Source organism: Nyctereutes procyonoides, unplaced genomic scaffold, assembly GCF_905146905.1.
Source record: "Nyctereutes procyonoides isolate TBG_1078 unplaced genomic scaffold, NYPRO_anot_genome, whole genome shotgun sequence".
Taxonomy (NCBI): Eukaryota; Metazoa; Chordata; class Mammalia; order Carnivora; family Canidae; genus Nyctereutes; species Nyctereutes procyonoides.
The window spans coordinates 5,065,185-5,087,065 of record NW_026575121.1 but is presented as its reverse complement, the minus strand read 5'-3'; the positions used below and the strand labels follow the sequence as shown (position 1 = coordinate 5,087,065).

At 34.4% G+C, this 21,881-nt stretch overlaps 1 protein-coding gene across 4 annotated transcripts in view; it reads right to left on the bottom strand.

The window, feature by feature from the left end:
* Nucleotides 1-21,881, bottom strand: part of ZC3H13 (zinc finger CCCH-type containing 13) — a 92,315-nt gene that overhangs the window by 56,419 nt on the left and 14,015 nt on the right. For all 4 annotated transcript variants that reach the window (XM_055335906.1, XM_055335907.1, XM_055335908.1 and 1 more), the window contains exons 5-8: nucleotides 16,148-16,256; nucleotides 8,593-8,732; nucleotides 7,876-8,036; nucleotides 1,078-1,275 (exon numbers count right to left, since the gene is read on the bottom strand). In XM_055335906.1, coding sequence (XP_055191881.1) covers nucleotides 1,078-1,275; nucleotides 7,876-8,036; nucleotides 8,593-8,732; nucleotides 16,148-16,256 — 608 coding nt within the window. The remainder of the gene's footprint in view (nucleotides 1-1,077; nucleotides 1,276-7,875; nucleotides 8,037-8,592; nucleotides 8,733-16,147; nucleotides 16,257-21,881) is intronic.

Sequence of the window (21,881 nt, the reverse complement as noted above, 5' to 3'; positions counted from 1 at the left end):
AGCCTCTTAGTCTCGGGGTCCAAGTCCCTGCTTCGCTGTTTCGGGTATACTTGGACCCAAGCTCGAGCTTGTAAATAAACCCTCGTGTGTTTGCATTGGTGTCGGCTCCTTGGTGGTTTCTCGGATTCGCAATCTTGGGCATAACAAAACAAATATATGAAAAGATGCTCAACATCACCACTCATCAGTGAAATACCAAGTCAAACCACAATAAGATATCACCTCACCCCTATTAGGATGGCTACTGTCCAAAAAAACAAAAAAAAATGCTGGTGAGGATGCAGAGAAACTGAAACTTGTACACTGTTAGTGCAACTGTAAAACAAGGCAAGTGGTATGGAAAACAGTATGAAATTTCCTAAAAAAAATTAAAAACAGAACTATCACATGATCCAGCAATTCTGGATCCAACACTTCTGGGTATATATCCAAAGTATCAGAAGAAAGATTTTGAAGAGATACTTACACATCTGTGTTTACCACAGCACTATCTGCAGTAGCCAAGAGGTGGAAGTAACTCATATGTCCAACAGGGGAATGGATATACAGACAATGGAATATCATTCAGCTTTAGAAAGCCAGGCAATCCTGTCACATACTACAACACGGAAAAATCTTGAAGATATTATGCCAAGTGAAATAAACCAGTCACACACACACACACACACACACACAGGTTCCGTTTATATGAGGTATCTAAAATAGTCAAATTCATAGAAACAAAAAGTAAAATGGTGGTTATTAGGGGTTGGGGAGCTGGGGGAAGAGGGAAAGGGAGTTGTTTAATGGGTATTCAAATGAATTTCGGATGCACAAGATGAAAAAGTTCTAGAGATCTGTTTCATGACAATGTGAATATACTTATTAACATTATAAACTGTATACTTAAAAACGATTAAGATTGAAAATTTCATTATTTTATTATGTTTAAGGTAATGTTTACTGAATTATCCCTAACTCAACATGGGAATGATTAAATACACATACACAGAGTTTTAAAATACTAAAAAAAGCTTCTGAAAATTGAGTATTTTAGATTCTACAAAAGATTGTTAAAAAACAGACAATCCTACTTACCTTGGCTTGTCTCTTTTTTCTCTTTGTCTTTCAAAATCTCGTCCTCTGTCTTTTCCATCTCTTGGTTTTTCTTCTATCCTATCTTTTACTTTATACTTTTCTTTATATTTTTTCCCCAGAACAATATCTTCCTGTATAGGAGGGGGTGGGCTAGGAGTTCGAGGTCCTTTCTTTTTACTCTGGTTGCCTTTTGAATTCCTGAAGGTAATACAAAGCTATCATTAGGGGTCCAAATACTTTTGGAAGGTCAAATGGGTATTTTTTTAAAATTTTAACAAAGGATATTTAAAAAATGGGAGCATTCCTTGCCTTTTACTATTTTATGTTAGTAATCAATATCTAGAAAAAAACACAGAAATGAGCAAATTATTAAACTTGCCACTTCTATAATTTTAAAGGGTAGTTATCTGAGAAAGTGAAGTAGGAAGAGATTCTTTCAGAAAAAGAAATAATAAGACAACTGCAAGAACTGAATGTTTTTTAGCTTATACAGAAAAGTAGTGAATAAAATAAAATCATGTATAATTGCACTTCCCAAGGATAACCCTTGCTAACACCTTGGACACATGCCCATACTTTTTCCATGTCTCTTCCCCTTCCCCTAATCCTATTTTAATATTTTGTAAAAGTTTCTGTACTAAACATAGCATGGGATTCTTTTCTAGGACAAAAACTGGATGTAGGTAATTGTTTTTATAGGTTGTCTCAGATTTCATTGCATAGATATGCTCCATAACTTCTTTTAAACAGTTTCAGATTGCTAAGTTTTTTAGGTGGCCTCCATGTTTTATCATAACAAACCCAAAATTACATCGTTTATAAATGAAATCCTAAACACTGTTAGTAAACATTCATTTAAATCTGAGTCTTGTTTAAGAAATCTTAATTCTAAGATTATGAAAACAATCCTCTAAAATCTAGGAATTTTACCTTTCATATTTAATCTACCTAGAATTGATTATTATGTATGTATTTGATTTGGCACTTTAAATAATTTTATCCAAATGGTGTAACTTTGACCCCTTATATACTCAAAATTGTCTGTCTTTATCTCATACCTGTACAGTCCTTTGAATACAGTATTAATATCCTTTTCCCTCAGAGCTCTATAAATAGTTACAATATCTTATAACATTTAGTGTTGAAGATGAAAAATACAGAGTGTCCATTTTTTCCCCCATGCATGTTACCCAGTCTTTCAGCTGGGAATATTATAAAACATTCTTCCTTGGAAATTAAAAAATTCACCAAGATATATCTAGGTTCCCTTTCCTCTTTTTCTTTCTTTCTTTCTTTCTTTCTTTCTTTCTTTCTTTCTTTCTTTCTTTCTTTCTTTCTCTTTCTTTCCTTCCTTCCTTCCTTCCTTCCTTCCTTTCCTTCTTTCTTTCTTCCTTCCTTCCTTCCTTTCTTTCTTTCACCTCCTCAGGAACGCAGTGAACCATTTCAGTCCGAAACCTTAAGTCTTTCAATTTTTAAAAATTTTTATTTCATCAATTCTCCATATGGCCCAAGTCTCTCTGGTTAGCTTTATTACAGTTAAGGCATCTCCTGGATCTCTCCCCTCCATGTCTTATTTTTTTTTATTATTTCCATCTCTCCTTTTGCTTTGCAATATCCTAAATATGTCTTCAAATTCAGTAATTCTTTTAAAAGCAGTATTCATTCGTCTTGCTCTAAATTTGGGAATCTCATTCTGCTATTTTCAGTTTTTTAAAAATTGTTTTTCTCCCAAAATATCTTTGTTCAGATTGCTTTAATTTTTGTGTCAACTGTCTCATCATCTCAATGCAATCATTCTCTCAAATTGTACTAAAATTATGAATTTATCATTTAAATTTGTTCTTGTTTTTTGCAACACTGTTTAGTCTGGTACTGAGTTTTGAAGTAGCCCTCTATTTTCATGGACCTGGTAAGTTTTCACCTGTCATTTCGCTTTTAGTTTTGATAAATGATGACCTCAGTCTAAATCCTAGAACTTGCTTCCTGTAACCCTGAGGTCTCTAATCCCATGATTCCTTAGCTATGAAAAGGTAATGGACAGCATCTTCCTTAAAATTCCTGGCAAAATTTTAAAAAGATAAAAGTATAAAATCAATAGACCATGCTGGGCACTCAGAAACTTTAGCTCTCTTAGTCCTTATCCCTATTTCTTTTTTTTTTTTAATATTTTATTTATTTATTTATGAGAGACACGGGAGAGAGGCAGAGACACAGGCAGAGGGAGAAGCTGGCTCCCTGTGCGGAGCCTTACATGGGATTTGATCCCAGGACTCCGCGTTCCCACCCTGAGCCAAAGGCAGACACTCAATCGCTGAGCCAGGCATCCTATTTCTTTTTTTTTTTAATAAAGATTTTATTTTATTTTATTTTATTTTTTGAGAGAGAGCACAAATAGGGAGACTGGTAGGGGAAGATGGAGAAGCAGACTCCCCACTGAGCAAGGAGCCAGACACGGGGCTTGATCCCAGGACCCAGGATCATGACATGACCTAAGCTGAAGGCAGACACTTCATGGACAGCCACCCAGATGCCCTATCCCTATCTCTTTTTATCCTAGAGAGGGCTAACTATGCAGCAAGTCAAAAATTACTAATGCATGACCAAATCTATTTTTCACCTTTGTCCTCTACTAGGAACCATATTAGCCACATACCTTATTATATATTTATGAGATGACTCAAACTCTTAATGTATCTATCAGGTAAGTGATAAATGCCTGCATTTCTATTTTTTACTTAAAAAACAAAAACAATAGTTACTATCAAAATTATTTTATTTTAAACATAAAATAATAGAGGAATTCTTAATATAAACTGTATTTTCACATTACTTCCTATGACAGACTAGCTAGGTGTTTACTAAATTTTGTGATTGGCACAGTGTTGAACCATGACTGACTCTTTCCAGACTTTTTTGAAATCAGGTATGGCCAAATGACCAAGTTGTGGCCAAAAAATGTGAGTAAAAGTGATGTACACCACTTCCAGGCCTAACTAATAAAAGACTCTCATACTCCAGGCAATTGTAAACTGTACAGCCAAATAAGAGCAATATTCCAATTAATTTTTTCTTTGCCCATTCAATTTTTTGATGTCTATAACACCCCAAGTGGAGCCATGTCTCAAGGAGCCTAATTTACTGCATCTCTATGTTGAGGAGAGCAACCAGGACGCCTGTGTGGCTCGGTGGTTAAGCGCCTGTCTTCTGCCCAGGGGCATGATCCTGGAGTCCGGGGATCGAGTCTCACATTGGTCTCCCTGCATGGAGCCTGCTTCTCTCCCTGCCTATGTCTCTGTCCGCGCCCACCCCACCCCCACTCCCTATGTCTCTCATGAATAAATAAATAATAAAATCTTAAAAAAAAAAAAGGGAGAGCAACCTATTAATCAGAAACACCCATTTTGATTTTACTTCAGTAAAAATGTATTTATTTACAGAAATAAACTTCTGTAGCATTAAGCTCACATTTTGGGAATAAGCTATTACAACAACCAGGGTTATAGTAATACACTCACTAAAGTACAGAATTTCTTCACTTTACCTTCAAAAATAGGTGTAGTTGGAAATCATACTTATGTTACAATATAGGGTTTCCAAGTACCTTCCAACTACAGGGGGCAAGATTGGTTTCATACATCCTGAAGTCAACACGATCTTTCAACATTTTTTTGAATCAACTAATTATTCTTTAGTGGCACAAAGCCTACTTTCTATTTGTGACATAGAGCTCAATTATCTACTTCTACCATTTTTAGATCCTTTCTCTTTCCTCAAAGCTATTTCTTTTGAACAGCTTTTGACTTCCTTTGTACATCTTTGTACAAAAAGCTATAAAGAAAAACTTAATAAAAACTAAGAAACCAAGTAGATGGACAGACAGATAACACATTGCTAATTCAAAGCCATATTGTATCTCACATATCTGCCTAAAGTTTGCTATCAGGGTATATCTCACAATGAACATCAAAGAAAACTGCCAGCTGTCAGGGAGAAGTATGAGTTTCAATTTGTCTGTAATTATGCGGTCTACTCAATATGATAACAATGTAAGACCAAGGAGTCTGTTTACCTGAGTGTCACCTCAGTTGATTTACTGGCATTGGCTAAACCACCATAGTGAATTTTAACTGAAATTCTAATCCTTACTTTTTGCTTAATATGCCTTCAAGCAGTTTACCTATGATTTAGCAATGAAACCAGAAGCTAATGATCTGACATACTTTACACACTGTAAACTGTATGGCTAAAGAAATGCTATACTTCAAGGTTTTCTTTGCACCTCTAATGTACTATTTTCCAAGCTTTTCTACTTCAATGATTAAATTAATGGTGGATCCTAAAGTCACTAATATCTTAGAATACAAGAAATGTAGTAGTTAAATCAAGGTAATTATTTATGCTAAATACTAAGAATAAATGAATTACTAATAAAACAGTTAAGAGAAGACTGCATGAAAAAGGACGAATAAAACTAAGCCTCATCTAAACAGTTAAAAGAACTTTCTACAAAGAGATTAGATTTCAAATATTTTATAAAAAGAAAGGATAAGAAAGCCAAAGAAGGATATTTCTGGTAAGGTGGTTTTCAGATTATTTGTTTTGTTTTTGTTTTTCCAGAAATGGAAAGAATTCAGGGATGGTTATATAATTGTTGGCCAAGAGGATAAAGAATAAGAACAAATGGAGTGGATCACATCACTCTACAGTTCACTTCTTCCATATCTCTTTGCAACATTTAATTTACCTAATCCAAGGAGCAAAGGAGAGGATCACATCAACTTTACAGAGTGCCTTATTACAATGTAAAAGCTCTATGCAAAGCAAGTGCAGTGGGGAGAAAAAAACAATGAACCACCAAGACCCCAATCTTCAAGGAGCTTAAATTTAACAGATTGTAATACATGTATGCCACAGATAAAATACAAAGCAAATAGTAATATTAAGAGGGAGGTATAAATAAAATCGGATAGTTATACAAAAGGAATAGAAATTTTGCTCAGTAAAGATAAATGGAAAGATTTAATGGAAAGACAGAATTTGAGCTAGACATTGAAAAATTGAAGGTGCAACAGAAGGAAGACTGGACAAAAATATTAAGACTAAAAGATCAAAGCATAAATGTCATCTTAAAAATTCTAAATTTTATTTTATTTTTTTAAAAATATTTTATTTATTTATTCATGAGAAACACATACAGAGAGAGAGGCAGAGACACAGGCAGGAGGAGAAGCAGGCTCCATGCAGGGAGCCCGATGTGGGACTCGATCTCGCGTCTCCAGGATCACACCATAGGCTGCAGGCGGCGCTAAACCGCTGTGCCACCAGGGCTGCCCAAAAAAATCTAATATTTAGAGCACGTGGGTGGCTCTGTTAGTTAAGCATCTGATTTTGACTCTGGTCATGATCTTCGGGTCCTGGAATGCAACCCCACACTGGGTTCCTCGCTCAGTGGGGAATCTGCCTGTTTCTCTCCCTCTGGCCCTCTCCCCTACTCAAACGCACACATTCATGTGTGCCCACTCTCAAATAAATATTTAAGAAAAATTTTAAAAAAAAAGAATCTGAATTTTACTCAACAGAATGGAAAACCATTGAGTTTTTCTATGACATAGTATATGAATGTTCTTTCAAGATTTCTCTCACAACATCTGTAAGATGAATGGGTTGGCGTTGCTGAATAAAATGTTTATGTGTGTAGCGATGAGGGCATTGGATAAAATAAAGTTAGTAGGATATAATAATCTAGGCAGAAAGTAACTGGAGTCTAAAATATGGCTAAAGCCTCTAAAAACTAGGAAGGAAGAAGACAAATAAGAGTTTTATTTTGGGTTCAAACAGTTGCCAACTAATATGTTGGGAAGAGGTTAGTTTAGGTTTTTGTCTTGAAGAATATTCATGTATGTGCTTTAATTAAAACAAAATTTAGGAATCCCTGGGTGGTTCAGCAGTTTACTGCCTGCCTTCAGCCCAGAGCGTGATCCTAGAGTCCCAGGATCAAGTCCTGGATCAGGCTCTCTGCATGGAGCCTGCTTCTCCCTCTGCCTCTCTTTGTCTCTCTGTCTCTCATGAATAAATAAATAAAATATAAAAAAATAAAATGAAACAAAATTTAAATAGTACAGAAAAACAATAAATGGAAGTCTTTCTCTCTTAGTCCCTCAATGTAATCATATTACATCATTTCTATTTTTATTTCTTCAACTGGCTACTGGAATAATTCTAAACAATATCTTCATTCTGCTATGTATATGCTATGAAGAATCTAATCTCATGACTACATACACAAGGAGAAAAAACATTCACTACATGTAACTTGTAACAGTGAATATCTGTAAACTGAAATGTTCAATAGGAAAGTAAATATATAAGTACACAAGTGAAAAAAGGCTAAATACATCAATATAAATATAAAAAACAAAGCTGCAGAAGCAAAGCTTTATTATGTAAGTATTAAGATTAAATAAAAAATAATACATATGAAAGTATAAACACACTTGTACAAAAATCAAAAACAAAAACTTTGAGAGGAAAGACAGCATATATATATGTATTATGTTTTATTCTTAAAAAATAAAAAGCTCTGAAGCATATGTAGGTGGGACACAGACATTCTGTTTTGCTGTTCTGTATAACTTTCTTAATTTTGAATTGAAACTTTCATTTTATAGTTTTTTGGAGAAAAAACTTACATTAAATACTGAATGTATTGTAAGTACCCTTCTGTAAATCTACTAATTCTTTTAAGCATTGTTTCAGAAAAAGCGATTTCATTCTGACATTATTTACCATCCTACTGACCTCTGCTGGTCCAATACGGGCGAGGATACTGCAGTTGTCTTCCTGTCTTTCTTGCTTGCTGAAGATGACGATTTAGGGCTTGATTTTCGCTTTGGAGATTTGCTTGATTTTCTCAGAGAAGGTGATGGAGATAATTTTGATCTAATCACTTCTGGTGAAACCTTTTAAAAGTATTCAGTAAGTCAGTTTGGAAACTCCTCCAATTATGGCTGTTATAATCAACAACAAAGCAGGTATTTCTAAAGCATACCTAGCTTCAGATGAAATATTAAGGGCTATTATAGCCACCATGTATTAATCTGATTCCTAAACATGTGCTTATAACCAGTATGATAAATAACTGCCATAACATAATATCAATAAAGCAAACTAAAATTATAAAACTTCAAAATCTCCTCAGAAAAATCACATTATTATACTCAAATAAATTGTATCTCTAAAACAAGTATTTGAGAAATATCTTAGGCTTAAAAAATAGACATACATAGATTCAAATCCTGTTCAATATTAGCTAGTGATTCTACACAAGACAATCTGTTTAATCACCTGTTCAAAAGCAAAAATATTTATCAAATAATGTGAACATTAAATGACTAACATATATGAAATAGTTGATATACAATAATTTGATCAGTGTGTCAATATCCTAATACAATTTAAGACAGATCAAGGAGCTAATGAGTTCTCTGATCACATATATTTCAATAAATAGCATACCTCCTTTTTAATAATAATTTCTTCTCTCTTGTCCATGTTTTCTTGTTCTAGCTTCATTAATTCCCTCTGTATCTTCTGACGTTTCATTTCCAATGACAACTCATGAACATAATCATAATTAATATCTCCATTGTCAGAATCTTTAAAATAAAAATTCCATTACTTGTCAGAAACTATCAATTTTCTATACCAAAAATTAGAGAAATTTGTTCCACTAATTTTTTATACAAATTGAAATGGTAGATTCTTTCATTAGAATAACACACTTCTAGGGATGCCTAGGTGGCTCAGTAGGTTAAGAAACTGACTTCAGCTCAGGTCATGGATCCCAGGATCCTGGGATCAAGCCCCACATCGGGCTCCCTACTCAGTGGGCAGCCTGCTTCTCCCACTCCTGCCTCAGCTCCTTTGCTTATGTGCACACGTGCTTTCTCTGTCAAATAAAAATAATTAAAAAAAGAATAACATACTTCTCAAAGATAAAAGAAATATATACTGTTTCTATGAAGGATTAAAATCAGTATCATTTGATTCTCTATGAAAACCCAATAGTTTTAAAATTTCTGAGTTTTCTGAAAGTGGTTTTGAGTTGCCTGGGGTTGGGATTTTGGTTGGGAGATGGGATTTTAAAAGATACAATTAAAAGCTCACATGTAAATTATAAATATTAAAGATACCAAAGCCTTCAATATTTCATGCTAAGTATGACTGATTTCATTATCTCCTTGACTTTTTTTTTTAAGGATTCATTAGTATTAAATGAAGGTTACATTAGGTGTCCTACATTGCTTCCATATTCTTTTATTAGTGACACAAATGATTTGCTTCTAAACTGAAGTTTGGTAATTTTAATATTAATGTGTATAGGAGCTAATGTCTGAAGGATCTGTAACATTTCCATTATAAGGGAGGAGTACTAGTTCCTTAGATTAAAACTGTCCATCTCCTCAAAAGATCTGATACCAGGTCTTTATTTCCATTCACCTTTTCCAATGAAAAAAATATGATAGCTGGTTAAGTGGGGAACAAAAAAAGAAAGAATGGTGTGCAGAGCTATTTCATCACAATATGTAGAAGTTTTCAGTGGCTATTGACACTGCCACCCCACCTCTCACCCTCTAAAATAATTCCATGAAACCTAGAGGAAGGAATTTCAGTGACTCGTATCCTATCATTGTTCTATCCTATGACAATGCTGGACTTGACTACTTATGAACTGAAGTGCCCTCTCAAACTATACTTTTAGCACTGAAGATCACCATCCCTTAACCTGGGGTAAAGAAATAAAATGAAGAACTAAAAGGCAATGAAAATAGATAGTCCTACTTGATTGCTTGAAGCACAAAAAAAAATGAACATCATTGTCATGCATAGACCAAATATGTTAAAATGCCAACTATCCATCCATTTTTATGTCTGGGAACTGAGAGGGTAGCTACACAGCCTTTAACTGTGTAACTAAATTGATTATTCATCTGCTATTAGAAGATAATTTTTCAATAAATACAGAAAATAGACTAAATCACATTTTTCAGTCAGAAAGCAATTACTAAATATTTAAGGACATAAAATTTCTACTAGATAAAATGACTGGACATACTGAATTTTTAAACATTTTATTTATTTGAGAGAGAGAGTGAGCATACAAGCAGAGGAGGGAGGTAGAGAGAGAGGGAGAAGCAGACTCCCCACTCAGCAGGAAGCCCAACTGGGGATCAATCCCTGGACCCCAAGACCATGACCTGAGCTGAAGGCAGATGCTCAACTGATTGAGCCACCCAAGTACCCTAAGGAAGTGATTTTTGGGAACATAAAATAGAAAAATACACACAATATGTAAGGCTGACATTCTTTATGTATAGAGAGTTCTTACTGATTCAATGGAGAATGAGCAAGGACACAAATAGGCAATTCACAGAAAGAAAAAAATGCAAATGATAGACAAATATGACTTTTTCATGTATTAAAGGGTCATTTTTTCCTAATTACAATACTAAGTATTAGCAAAGGTACAGATAAAAGGTATGTTCATTTTCTGAAGGTAACAATGTAAACTAGACATATATCTATCTTGGAAAGTAATTTGGCAACATGAGTAAAAGCCTTGAGAAGACTCATACCCTTTAATATAATAATTTTGCTTTCAGTAATCTATTTTATGCAATAATCATAGATAAATAAAAAGTAGATACATATGAATAAAAATTATAAATATTTCCCTTTGTCTTTAACATATACATTTGATTAAAAGTCTGAAAATTTTTTTTAAAGATTTACTAGACACACAGTACTACACTAGTTCCTATGATAAATAAATAAAAGGAAATTTAAATAACCAAATAAAAAACACAGACTTGAGGGTGAAGGATTGGAAATATAGGAAGCAACAAGATAATGAAAAGTTCCATACAATAAGAATTTGTACTTGATCCTGAAGGAAATGGGAAATCCAAATTTTTAAAAAAGATTTTATTTATTGATTTGAGAGACAGAGAGCAAGCACACGTGCATGCACCAGCAGGGAGAGGAGAGAGAGAATCTCAAGGGGACTCCTGCTCAGTGCACAATCCTAAGATCCCGACCTGTGCCAAAACCAAGAGTTGGAGGCTCAACCGACTAAGCCACCCAGGCAACCTGGGAAATCTGAATTTTAAACAGAAGAATGAAGTCAAGCCATTTATTCTCTCATAAGAGCATTTTGCAACTCATGGAGTGGATGAAGACATTTGGAATACATGTATCTGATAGAGATCTTATATCCAAAAAATTTAAGGAATTCTTAACAATTAAAAATAGTTAATACAACAGAATAGGCAAGTCTGGGACACACAGTTTATAAAACAGATTGTACAGTGGTCAATAAATGTGAAAAAGTTCTCTTTTATTAGCCATTAGGGAAATACACACTAAAACCACAATAAGAGGGTTGCCTGGGTGGCTCAGCGGTTGAGCGTCTGCCTTCAGCTCAGGGCATGATCCTGGGTTCTGGGGATTGAATCCCACATTGGGCTACTTGTGAGGAGCCTGCTTCTCCTTCTGCCTATGTCCCTGCCTCTTTGTGCCTCTCATGAGCAAATAAATAAAATCTTTAAAAAACAAAACAACCACAATAAGATACTAGCACACACCTCCAGAATGGCTAAAATGAAAAAGACAAAGACAGACCATATGAAAAACAGTAACTGTGTTTAATTTGACATCATCTACTAAAGATGAACATATGCAAATTCCATGGCCTAGCAATCCTACATCCAGGCATAAACTAAAGAGAAATGGGTACATGTTTAGCAAAAGTTATGATTAAGAATAGTACTAGCACTTTATTCAGCTCAAAACTGGATAAATTACAGTATATTCATACAATACTATATAGCAATAATAATTAAAGAACTATGTGCAATAAATATAGTTTAATCTCAAAAAGATATTTCAAGTAAAAGAAGCTAAACATAAAAACAGTACTGCGGTAGATTCCATTTATATAGAGCTCAAAAACAGATAAAATTAATCAATGGTGGTAGAAATCAGGGCAAATGTTATCTTTGGGAGGCAGGAGTTGAGAGGTAGTGACTGGAAAGGGAGCACAAGGCAGGTTATGGATATCACTGCCTATTTATTGATTCCGGTGCTGGTTATACAAGTCTGTTCTGTTTGTGAAAACTCAGTGAGTTGCACACATGAATCATGCATTCCTCTGAATGAATACTATAGTAAAAAAAAATTCTTTTAAGATTATTTTGACTTTCAAGTAGAGAATGAATTAGGTGATAAGATTAACCTCAAGGCATGAGGTTAAGTTATTCTGGTAAAATATATTTGATGGTAATAAGTATCTTAGTAACTAAAATATTACTAGTCATTCAGAAAAATAGATGATTCTAAACGATATTCAGTAGGTAGAAATGTTGGGACTCTATAAATATCTAGGTTGAGGGGACTAAGTATCAAATAATGATTCCCTAGCTTTGAGGGACCTAGTAGAAAAGCACTGCTCTCAAGATAAGGAACTCAGCGATATCCCTTAATGGATGCCTCAATTGAGAGCTTCAGATACTGGAGTCTTTAATAGATAGATGCTAATGATGCCCTAAAAGCATGATTTCATCTGGAAGGAAAAAATAAAATTGGGAAAAGGTGGCTAGGTAAAGGGAAAACAACTGAAAGCAGAAGCCACTTATAGAAACAAGTGGTTCTCAAAAAGAATGGTCTGAGGACTCCTGGGGAACTCCAAAAACAATTCTGGGAGTTTTAGAAGATCAAAAATATTTCTATAATACTATAGTATTTGACTGGTTTATCATTCCTTCTTGAGTATGTAGTGGAGTTTTCCACAAGTCACATGATATGTAATATCATTAACAGACTGAATGCAGAAGCAGATATGAAAATCTACAAGTCTTCTATTAAGCCAGATGTTAAAAAGATTGATAAAAACATGTAAAACACTGCCCCTCCCCATAATTTTATTTTTAATTTGCAAAACATATCTATTTTCCATAAAAGTATATGCTAGGTTTATTACTGTCCTTATTAAATAAATTCATAAATAAGTATTTTAAAAATTTCTCAGATTCAATTTCTAATACAGTAAGAATTAAAACAGATAATCCACCAAGTTAAGAGATGTTTGGAGGGGGGTGCCTGGGTGGCACAGCTGGTTGTGTCTGACTCTTGGTTTTGGTTCAGGTCCTGATCTCAGGGTGGCTGAGACTGAGCCCTGCATCAGTGTGGTGTCTGCTTAACACTCTCTCTCCCTCTCCCCCTCCCTGCTTCTTGCGTGCACATGCTCTATTTCTCTCTCTCCTCCCTCTCTCAAATCTTTTTTTTTCTTAAAATTGTTTGAGATCCTTTAAAAAAGTGAAAAGTGTCCTTAGACCCAAAAGTTTGAGAAATATTGATATAGAGCAATTTCTTCTGAATCTAGCTAAAATTGCTATTTACTTTAGACTGAAAATGCAGAAGGAAAGTCTATTAAACTAGTTCACAGTCTCATTATCCTGGGATTAAAATGGCTAAATTCATGCATCAGTATTCCTTCAAACATATTTTTTGTTAAATATTTTATTTATTAATTCATGAGAAACACAGAGAAACAGAGACATAGAAAGAGAAGCAGGTTCTCTGCCGGGAAGCCTGATGCAGGACTCGACCCTAAGACCCTGAGATCATGACCTGAGCCAAAGGCAGTCACTCAACCACTAAGCTACCCAGGTGCCCCTCCTTCAAACATATTTTTAAAATATAAACAATCAAAACCTTTGAGTTGCAATTAAGAGAAGCTGTAATAAGTACCCATGTGTATATTTCCTATGTAAATCTACTATAGAAGGAATCTACTCACCTTTTAAAGGAACTTCGTACAGAAAAGCCTCTTGTAGTAAAATCACTTTAGTTTTTTTTAAAGATGACAGTCTAGAGCAAAGCCTTGGGAATCAACAATTAAGAGAGAGATAAAATACAAGGAACCCCTGTACAAGACTGAAGGGTTTCAAAGGAAGACAGAAAACCTGAAGAGCGATAGATAGATGAAACTGAAGGGGAAAGTGCTTCCAGAAGACAGGAAGTGCTTCCAGACATTTGAGAGATTGTTACAGAGAGATTACAGAAGAGAGACAAGCAAGTCTCCATTTATTTACCAAAGAGGAGGTTATTAGTGACCCTGAAGAGCAGTTCTAGTGAAGACATGGGTCAGAAAACTGAGTAAGTATTGAGGTGAAAATATAAAGACTGTAAGGTACAGAATTCCTTCAAGAATTTAATTGTAAAGTGGGGACAAGCAGGGTGATGGCTAGAGTCAGATGTAGAGAAGAGAAAGTGTATCCAGATGGATGTTAGAGATATAAAAAAGAATTTATGTCAAATGAGCAAGACTGCAGAGCAGGGAAGAAAGTGAATCCAGAATAAAGGGGAATACAATCTTACACAGCAGAAGGGAGGCTTCTTACCCAAAACAAAAGAGAAACAGTAAAGGTCGGGTGGGAAAAGAAGACTAATTTATAAGTGTGGTATCAAGAAGTTGATAAAGTTAGTAGATGGTGAGTGTATTGTCTCTGTGTAGTAAACAGCTGACAGGAACTATGAAAGGTCCACTGGGAGATTTAAGGAGAGGGTTTAAAATAGCTATTATGAAAACAAGCAGAGAACTGTCTTAGGCTTTTACAAACCTTTTAAATGGGAATAGAAAAATTTTTGTTTTTAGAGATAAGTATTCAGTACATTTGAGTGTTTTTTTATCCAAAAATAATTAAGATGGAAAAAATGCGGAGTTAATCCCTTCATACTTCATAAAGTTCACTATCCAACCTTGAATAGTCAAGGTTTGTAATATTTTGTTTCAGTATATTAACTACTTAAGCAACTATAATGGGACATCATAGCTGCTTCTACTGCTGTTTTGTAGAGGTATAAAATTGGCTTATGAAATCCCTATAAACTAATCATAGGAAAGTTTCCTATGTGCTCTTGGGAGTAAGTTTTAAGTAGACAACAATGTCCAAAGATGGAATGGATTTTCATAAAAATACTGATGTTCAAGTTACCAGAGAGGCATTCAGCACATTTTTCACCTATTAGAATATGTCTTCAGAGATTGCTCTTAAAATGTAACAGAAAGCATTTTAGGCTTACAGGCTCTTGGTTCTCACAGATGTCTATTCATCCACTATAGCTAAAAAGCAGCCACAGGAAATATGTAACCAAATGAGGATGGCTGTGTTCCAACAAAACTTTACTTGCAAAACCAGGTGACCGGCTGGCCCGAAAGTTAATTGTTTTTTAACGTCTGGTCTAAGTTTTTAGTTTATTGCTGTGGAAGTTGCTTAAATTTTTACATTCTTTAATTCTGTCATCTGTTAGCAGAAATACAAAGCTATTGAATTAATAAGGAATATTATATAAATTACATAAAAATGCCCAGCACACTCAAAGCAACAAATATGAGTTCTCTTTCTCTGTATTTGGTAGTGTGAGGCTGTAGTGCTCACTTTCAGAAGGTCATAGAAGTATAGAAGAGAGAATATTGATGGTGTGGAAAAAAAAAAGCTAATTTGTTAAGACGATGCAAAGATGATTTTGTTATTTTTCATCAACAAATCCCTGGTCTCAGTTATCTGAAATGGATTTCTTCTGAAAGAAAAAAGTCTACAATTTCTTGGAAATAACTTTCCCAGGTCCTTAAGATTTAAAAAACTCACTTTAATATTTTATGTAAAACAAACAAAATTTAGATTTAATTTTTTTTCACCTTGGTATTGAGGAACTAAAAAAATTTAGAAAAGTAATATAATTTCAAAGGACTATGATGGTGCCCAATAAAGTTCTAGCAGGGGGAAAGGATGGGCAAGTTGAAAAATGCAGTGTGAACAGCATTCTCTGCCTTTGTTCCACTACCATATGCCATTTTCTGTATCCTAACTCAGTAAGGTAGAAACAAGGCAATAAGATGATTCTGAAACAACAAGGAGATCACAGTTGAGAAATGTTTTGAATCCCCCTAAAATCTACAATGTAAATAATCAATAAACTGACTATATAAACAAAGATTTTTGAAACTCACCATCTCTATTAGTTTCCCATTCTACATTTTCTTCTTCACTTTCTGGCGTTCTCTCCTTAGTGATTTTTATGTCTTCCTTTTCCCTATGTCTCCCTCTTGAAGATTCTTTCTAAAAAGCATATACAAACATACAGATTACTATATTTTTAAAAATTATGGGATGGTTACTGAAATACAGAATATTTCTAGCTTTGTCTTTGTTTCATTAAAGAAACTGAGTTGCAGATAATCATTTACTCACTAAGTAGAAGTGACAAACTCCAGGATAGCACCACAATGAGAAAACTACTAAAGTACAGCAACCTGGTAGAAGTAAGGAGTAACTAAGAGTTTAAAATATACAATGCAAATATTTAATAAGCACTGGATAGCCATGGAAAAATGGTAAGGTCAAAAGAAAAAAAGAGAAAGGGAAGAAGGGAGAAAAGAGGGAGGGAAGAAGGGAGGGAGGATCTTATTTATATGTAAGACAAAAGGAAAAAAAAAGGAACAATCTATTTTTATTTGTAAAATATATTCTAAAGATTATCAATCTATAGATATAGATTATCAATCTACATCCCATGTAACTTTTTTTTTTTAGGCTCCATATCCAGTGTGGAGCCCAATGTGGGGCTTGAACTCACAATCCAGAGATCAAGACCTGAGCTGACATCAATGACAAATACCCACCATTTGCTTCCACGTGGATGGTACTGGAGGGTATTATGCTGAGTGAAATAAGTTAATCGGAGAAGGACAAACATTACATGGTCTCATTCATTTGGGGAATATAAAAAATAGTGAAAGCGAATAAAGGGGAAAGGAGAAAAAAAGGAGTGGGAAATATCAGAAAGGAAGACAGAACATGAAGACTCCTAACTCTGGGAAACAAACAAGGGGTAGTAGAAAGGGAGGTGGGCGGGGGGTGGGGGTGACTGGGGTGATGGGCACTGAGGGGGGCACTTGATGGGATGAGCACTGGGTGTTATGCTATATGTTGGCAAATTCAACTCCAATAAAAAAAAATAAAATAAAAATAAAAATAAAAATAAAAATAAAAAAAAGAGTCACACTTAACTAACGGAGCCACCCAGGTGTCCCCCAGGCAAGTTTTGAATGTTCTGTGGATTAAACTCACTATAAATATACAGTAGTACAAGTTGTATCAAAAATTCTTTATAGGAAGTCATCCCCAAATTACTGAAAAATATATTGTTTTCTACTTCAGGTATCATGTAATATCCAAATACTAATTTAGTTAAAAAGGGTTTCAGAGCCATAAAGACTATAATTAGCTTCATGTCAATTAAAATCAGATTTTGCTGTCAAATAAGTTTATGCTGAACTTAGGAAAAATGTTTGGTTTTAAATATTTCTTACATTTTAGGAATACAATAAATGATTGTGGACTTTTACTTTAAATTATTTTCATTTTATATTATATTCACATTTATTCCTTTAACATTATATGTATGGATAGATAGTATTTATTATGAATTCTTAGAAAGGAGGCATTACCAAGAATTTGGTTTAAAAAGAAGTATTGAAGCTAAGATTTGAAGACCAGTATTACAATAACTGGATTAGTAACTAGAATAATAAAATATTACGGGTCTTTGTAAATAATATAATCCAACAACTTCCTGCCCTATATAGAAAAAAATTTTTAAATATTACATATTTATAAAAGTCCTATTAGAAAAACTTAAGAAAAAAAAATTTACTCCCTATATCTCCACTGATGGTTCTTCACTGTTGCATCCCCTTGTCCCCATTTTCAGACAGCTCTAATTATTAAAACTGATCTAATTTTATACTGATCACAACTCTCTTATACCTCTCCAGGATTCCTTCTGATTGGAATCAGTTCTGAAGTATAGATCGTGTAAAAATACTACTACTTTCATGAGACAGCCCTTCAAAATATTTAAACAGTTACCAAAGCTCTTCAATATTTTCTTATATGAGGCCAAAGAAATAGTTCACAATGATCATATATTAACATTTCGGGATTCTCACACTCTTCCTCACTCAGTCATCTTCCCTGGACATATTAATTTGACAATGTACTTCAATAAAATGTAATAACTAAAATTAATCTGGTCTTATCAGAGCAGTATACAGCATATGGCTTCTACTTCTGGTATAGAACTGAAATTATGATTTATTAACGAGTCTAACTTGTTTTGGAGGATAAGTTTTGGGTGGAGCTTAAATAAGATACTATAAGCTTGTAAACTGTAAATTTAAACTACAATCTCACATAAAATAAAGCAAACTTCAGGGCTAGGTGATTTAGTAACATGCTGAAATCATTAGAGATCAAACTTTCTGGTGGTTCTCCCTTCTCACAGCTCTGCTATTCTTACTGTTGACTTCACATTAAGGCATATTTCTTTTACCATAATAAGAAGCAATCTACGTTCTCCCAGTGTGCCTCTCCCTCAATTATGAAGAATTCTTTCCTTCAGTTTGAGTAGGCCAACTTCAGTCACATGACCACATCTAAATCAATAACTAATACTAAGGTAATCCACAGGTGAAATGACTTAGGCCTGGTTCCTAATCAGCAAGGAGACTGGGGTTATTTTGACTGCATTAGACTAAAGAGGCCCCAACAGTGAACTGGGGTTAATTCCCCGAAAACACAATGCAGCTACAAAATGAAAAAGTGATGGAGTGGTTTTGTGGAGTTCAAAGCCATTTACTCTACACTCTTAATACACTTCACCTCTTCAAAGTACAAGGCCACACTGTTGACAACTTCAAAGGCCATAACAAAACAGACTATCTAACCTAGTAAACATTTTCCCTATTCACCTTTACTATTCACATTTCAGACCCTCCTTCTAAGGTCATCCTGCTATCTTCCTGATGCATATCTTTTTAGACACTCTTTATTTAGTGAAGGTCTCCTAGTACTCAACACTCTCAATTTTATTTGAAAATGTCTGTATTATATCCTCATTCTTGAAAAATAGTTTTTTTGGGTATACAACTATGGGTTGACAGATTTAGCACTTTGGACATACTATCCCGCTGTCTTTTGGCTTCCATTGTTATTGATGTCATTCTGTTGCTCCTTTGTAGGATGATTTGCCTTTTTCCTTGGGGTATTTTAATATTTTCTCTAACTCTGGTATTTTGCAATTGCATAATAACATTCTATTTGATATGTATTGTGCTTTTTGTATCTGTAGCTCTGTCTTGTCAATTACAGAAAAATTCACAGCACTACTTCTTTCAGTATTGACTCTCCTACATTCTATTTTTTCATGGAGTTCCAACTAAAGGTACATTAAACTTTCTAAGTATTTCCCCCACATTTTTGAATCTCTTCAACATTTTCTATAACTCGGTCTTTATGTGCTGTATTCTGGTTAAGTTCTTCAGGTCCATCTTCTAATTCAACAATTCTCTCTCCACAGATGGACCAAAGGCTTTGTCTCTATTTACAGCTCTAATACGAGTAAAGTCTCAAGGTCACCACTAGCTTTCACATTTGCTACTTAATCCTTGGTTTCAATTCCCTGTTCGTATTTCTTTGTTTTTGCTGCTGTTTTGCATTTTTGAGAAAGTAGCAATGCATTTAAAATGTGTTTGTTGTCACTTTTTCAGGACCCAGTATTACTGTAGTGGGAGACCCTAAAAGTTTATAGTCCACAATTATGCTGAAAGGGAAAGTTAAGACTAACAATTCTTAACAAGACTAACAATTCTTTAGCAATCACATCAAACTTTGCCTACTGTTTAAAGTATAGCCAACTATTTTCCCTTGGATTTATCCACAACCATTGGTCAGAAGAAGCCACTCTAAGCCATACTACTATAAATGACATTTTGTTCCTAAAATGAAGTCTGTTTATCCCTAACACAAGTTTGTTCTTTGTTAATGACAGGGAATAGTATTATTACGTATTACATGAGACAAAGATGAGAAGGGAAAAAAAAATCCACTTCAACTACCATTTCTATTTATCCCGTATAGTCTTATATATTTCCTTACATCTTTCCAAAATTACTTAGAGAAATTTACTCTGAGACTAACAGACAAAAATTATCACAGAACATTTAATCAAAGATTAACTCAATTATATACCAACAAAGTTCTCCCCTTGTACTAATATTTACTTTAAAATAACTATGTAAATACATCCATTACTAACCTAAAGCTATTTTCATAGTACTAATTATCATAGTAAAGAATATCAAGTTTTAAACATTCAATGTTTTATATAAAGGATTTTTTTTCATGTCTTATTTTTAAAGAATAATGATTCCAGGGGTGTCTGGATGGCTCAGTTGGGTAATTGTCCAATTCTTAATTTCGGCTCACGTCATGATCTCAGGAGTCATGGGATCAAGCCCTGAGTGGGGGCTCTGTGCTCTTCATGGAGTCGTTTGTGCCTCTCTCCCACTGTTCCTCCCTCCTGCTCCCTCTCTTTATCTCTAAAATAAATAAATTCTTAAAAAAACATTCAACCCTACTGCTCTAAAAATATACTTCGTTTCACAAAACACTAACATCATTAGTGAATTCCTAATTTCAAAAAATTTCCTAAAAATAAGACCTAAGTACATGCCGTCTACAAGAAACAACTTTAAATATGAAGATAACATAGAGTTAAAGGAAAGAGATGGAAAGAGATATACTATGTTAACATTAAAAGAGAGGAGGAATAGCTACATTAATTTCAGACAGAGCAGACTTCAAAGCAAGTGAAGTTACCAGGGACATAAAGGGGCTTTACATAATGATAAAGGGGTCAATTCTCTAAGAAGACATAACAATCCTTAATATATATGTGCCTAACAGCATAGTGTCAAAACACGGAAGGTAAAAACCAATATAAAACTGTAAGGAGAAGAAATGATCCACAATTATAGTTAGGAGTTTTTAACACCACTCTGTCAAAAATGGACATATCCAGCAGGCAGAAAAATAGTAAGAACATAGGTGAACTCAAAAGCACCATCGATCTACTGGATACAACTGACATCTATAGACTACTTCATTCCACAACAGCAGAATACACATTTTTCTCACGCTCACAGGGGACATTTACTAAAATAGACCATATTCTCAACCATAAAACACACTTCTAAATGAATGAAAATCATACAATGTCTGCTTTCAGACTACAATGTAATTAAATTAGAAATCAATACAATAAGATAGCTGGAAAATACCTAAATATGTGGAGATTAAACAACACACTTCTAATTAACACATGGGTCAAAGAAAAAAATTTCAAGAGCAATTTAAAAATATTTCAAACTAAAAGTGAGAGGCATTTGGGTAGGGCAGTTGGTTGAAGTGTCTGACTCCTGATTTGGGCTTGCATTGTGATCAGGGCCTTGGGATCAAGCCCCATGTGGGGCTCTACGCTCAGCAGAGTCTGTTTGATTCTCTCTCCCACTCTGCCCCTCCCCCTGCTCACACATACACTCTCTAAATAAATCTTTTAAAAAAGGAAAATGAAATACAACTAACTAAAATTTATAGAATGCCGTGAAAATAGTGTTTAGAGAATAAAGTACAGCACTTCTAAGGAAGATCTAAAATCCATAATCTAGGGACGCCTGGGTGGCTCAGTGGTTGAATGTCTACCTTCAGCTCAGTGTGTGATCCCGGGGTCCTGGGGTCAAGTCCTGCATCGGCGTCCCTGCAGGGAGCTTGCTTCTCCCTCTGCCTATGTCTCTGCCTCTCTCTGTCTCTCATGAATATATATTTTTTAAAAATTAAAAAAAA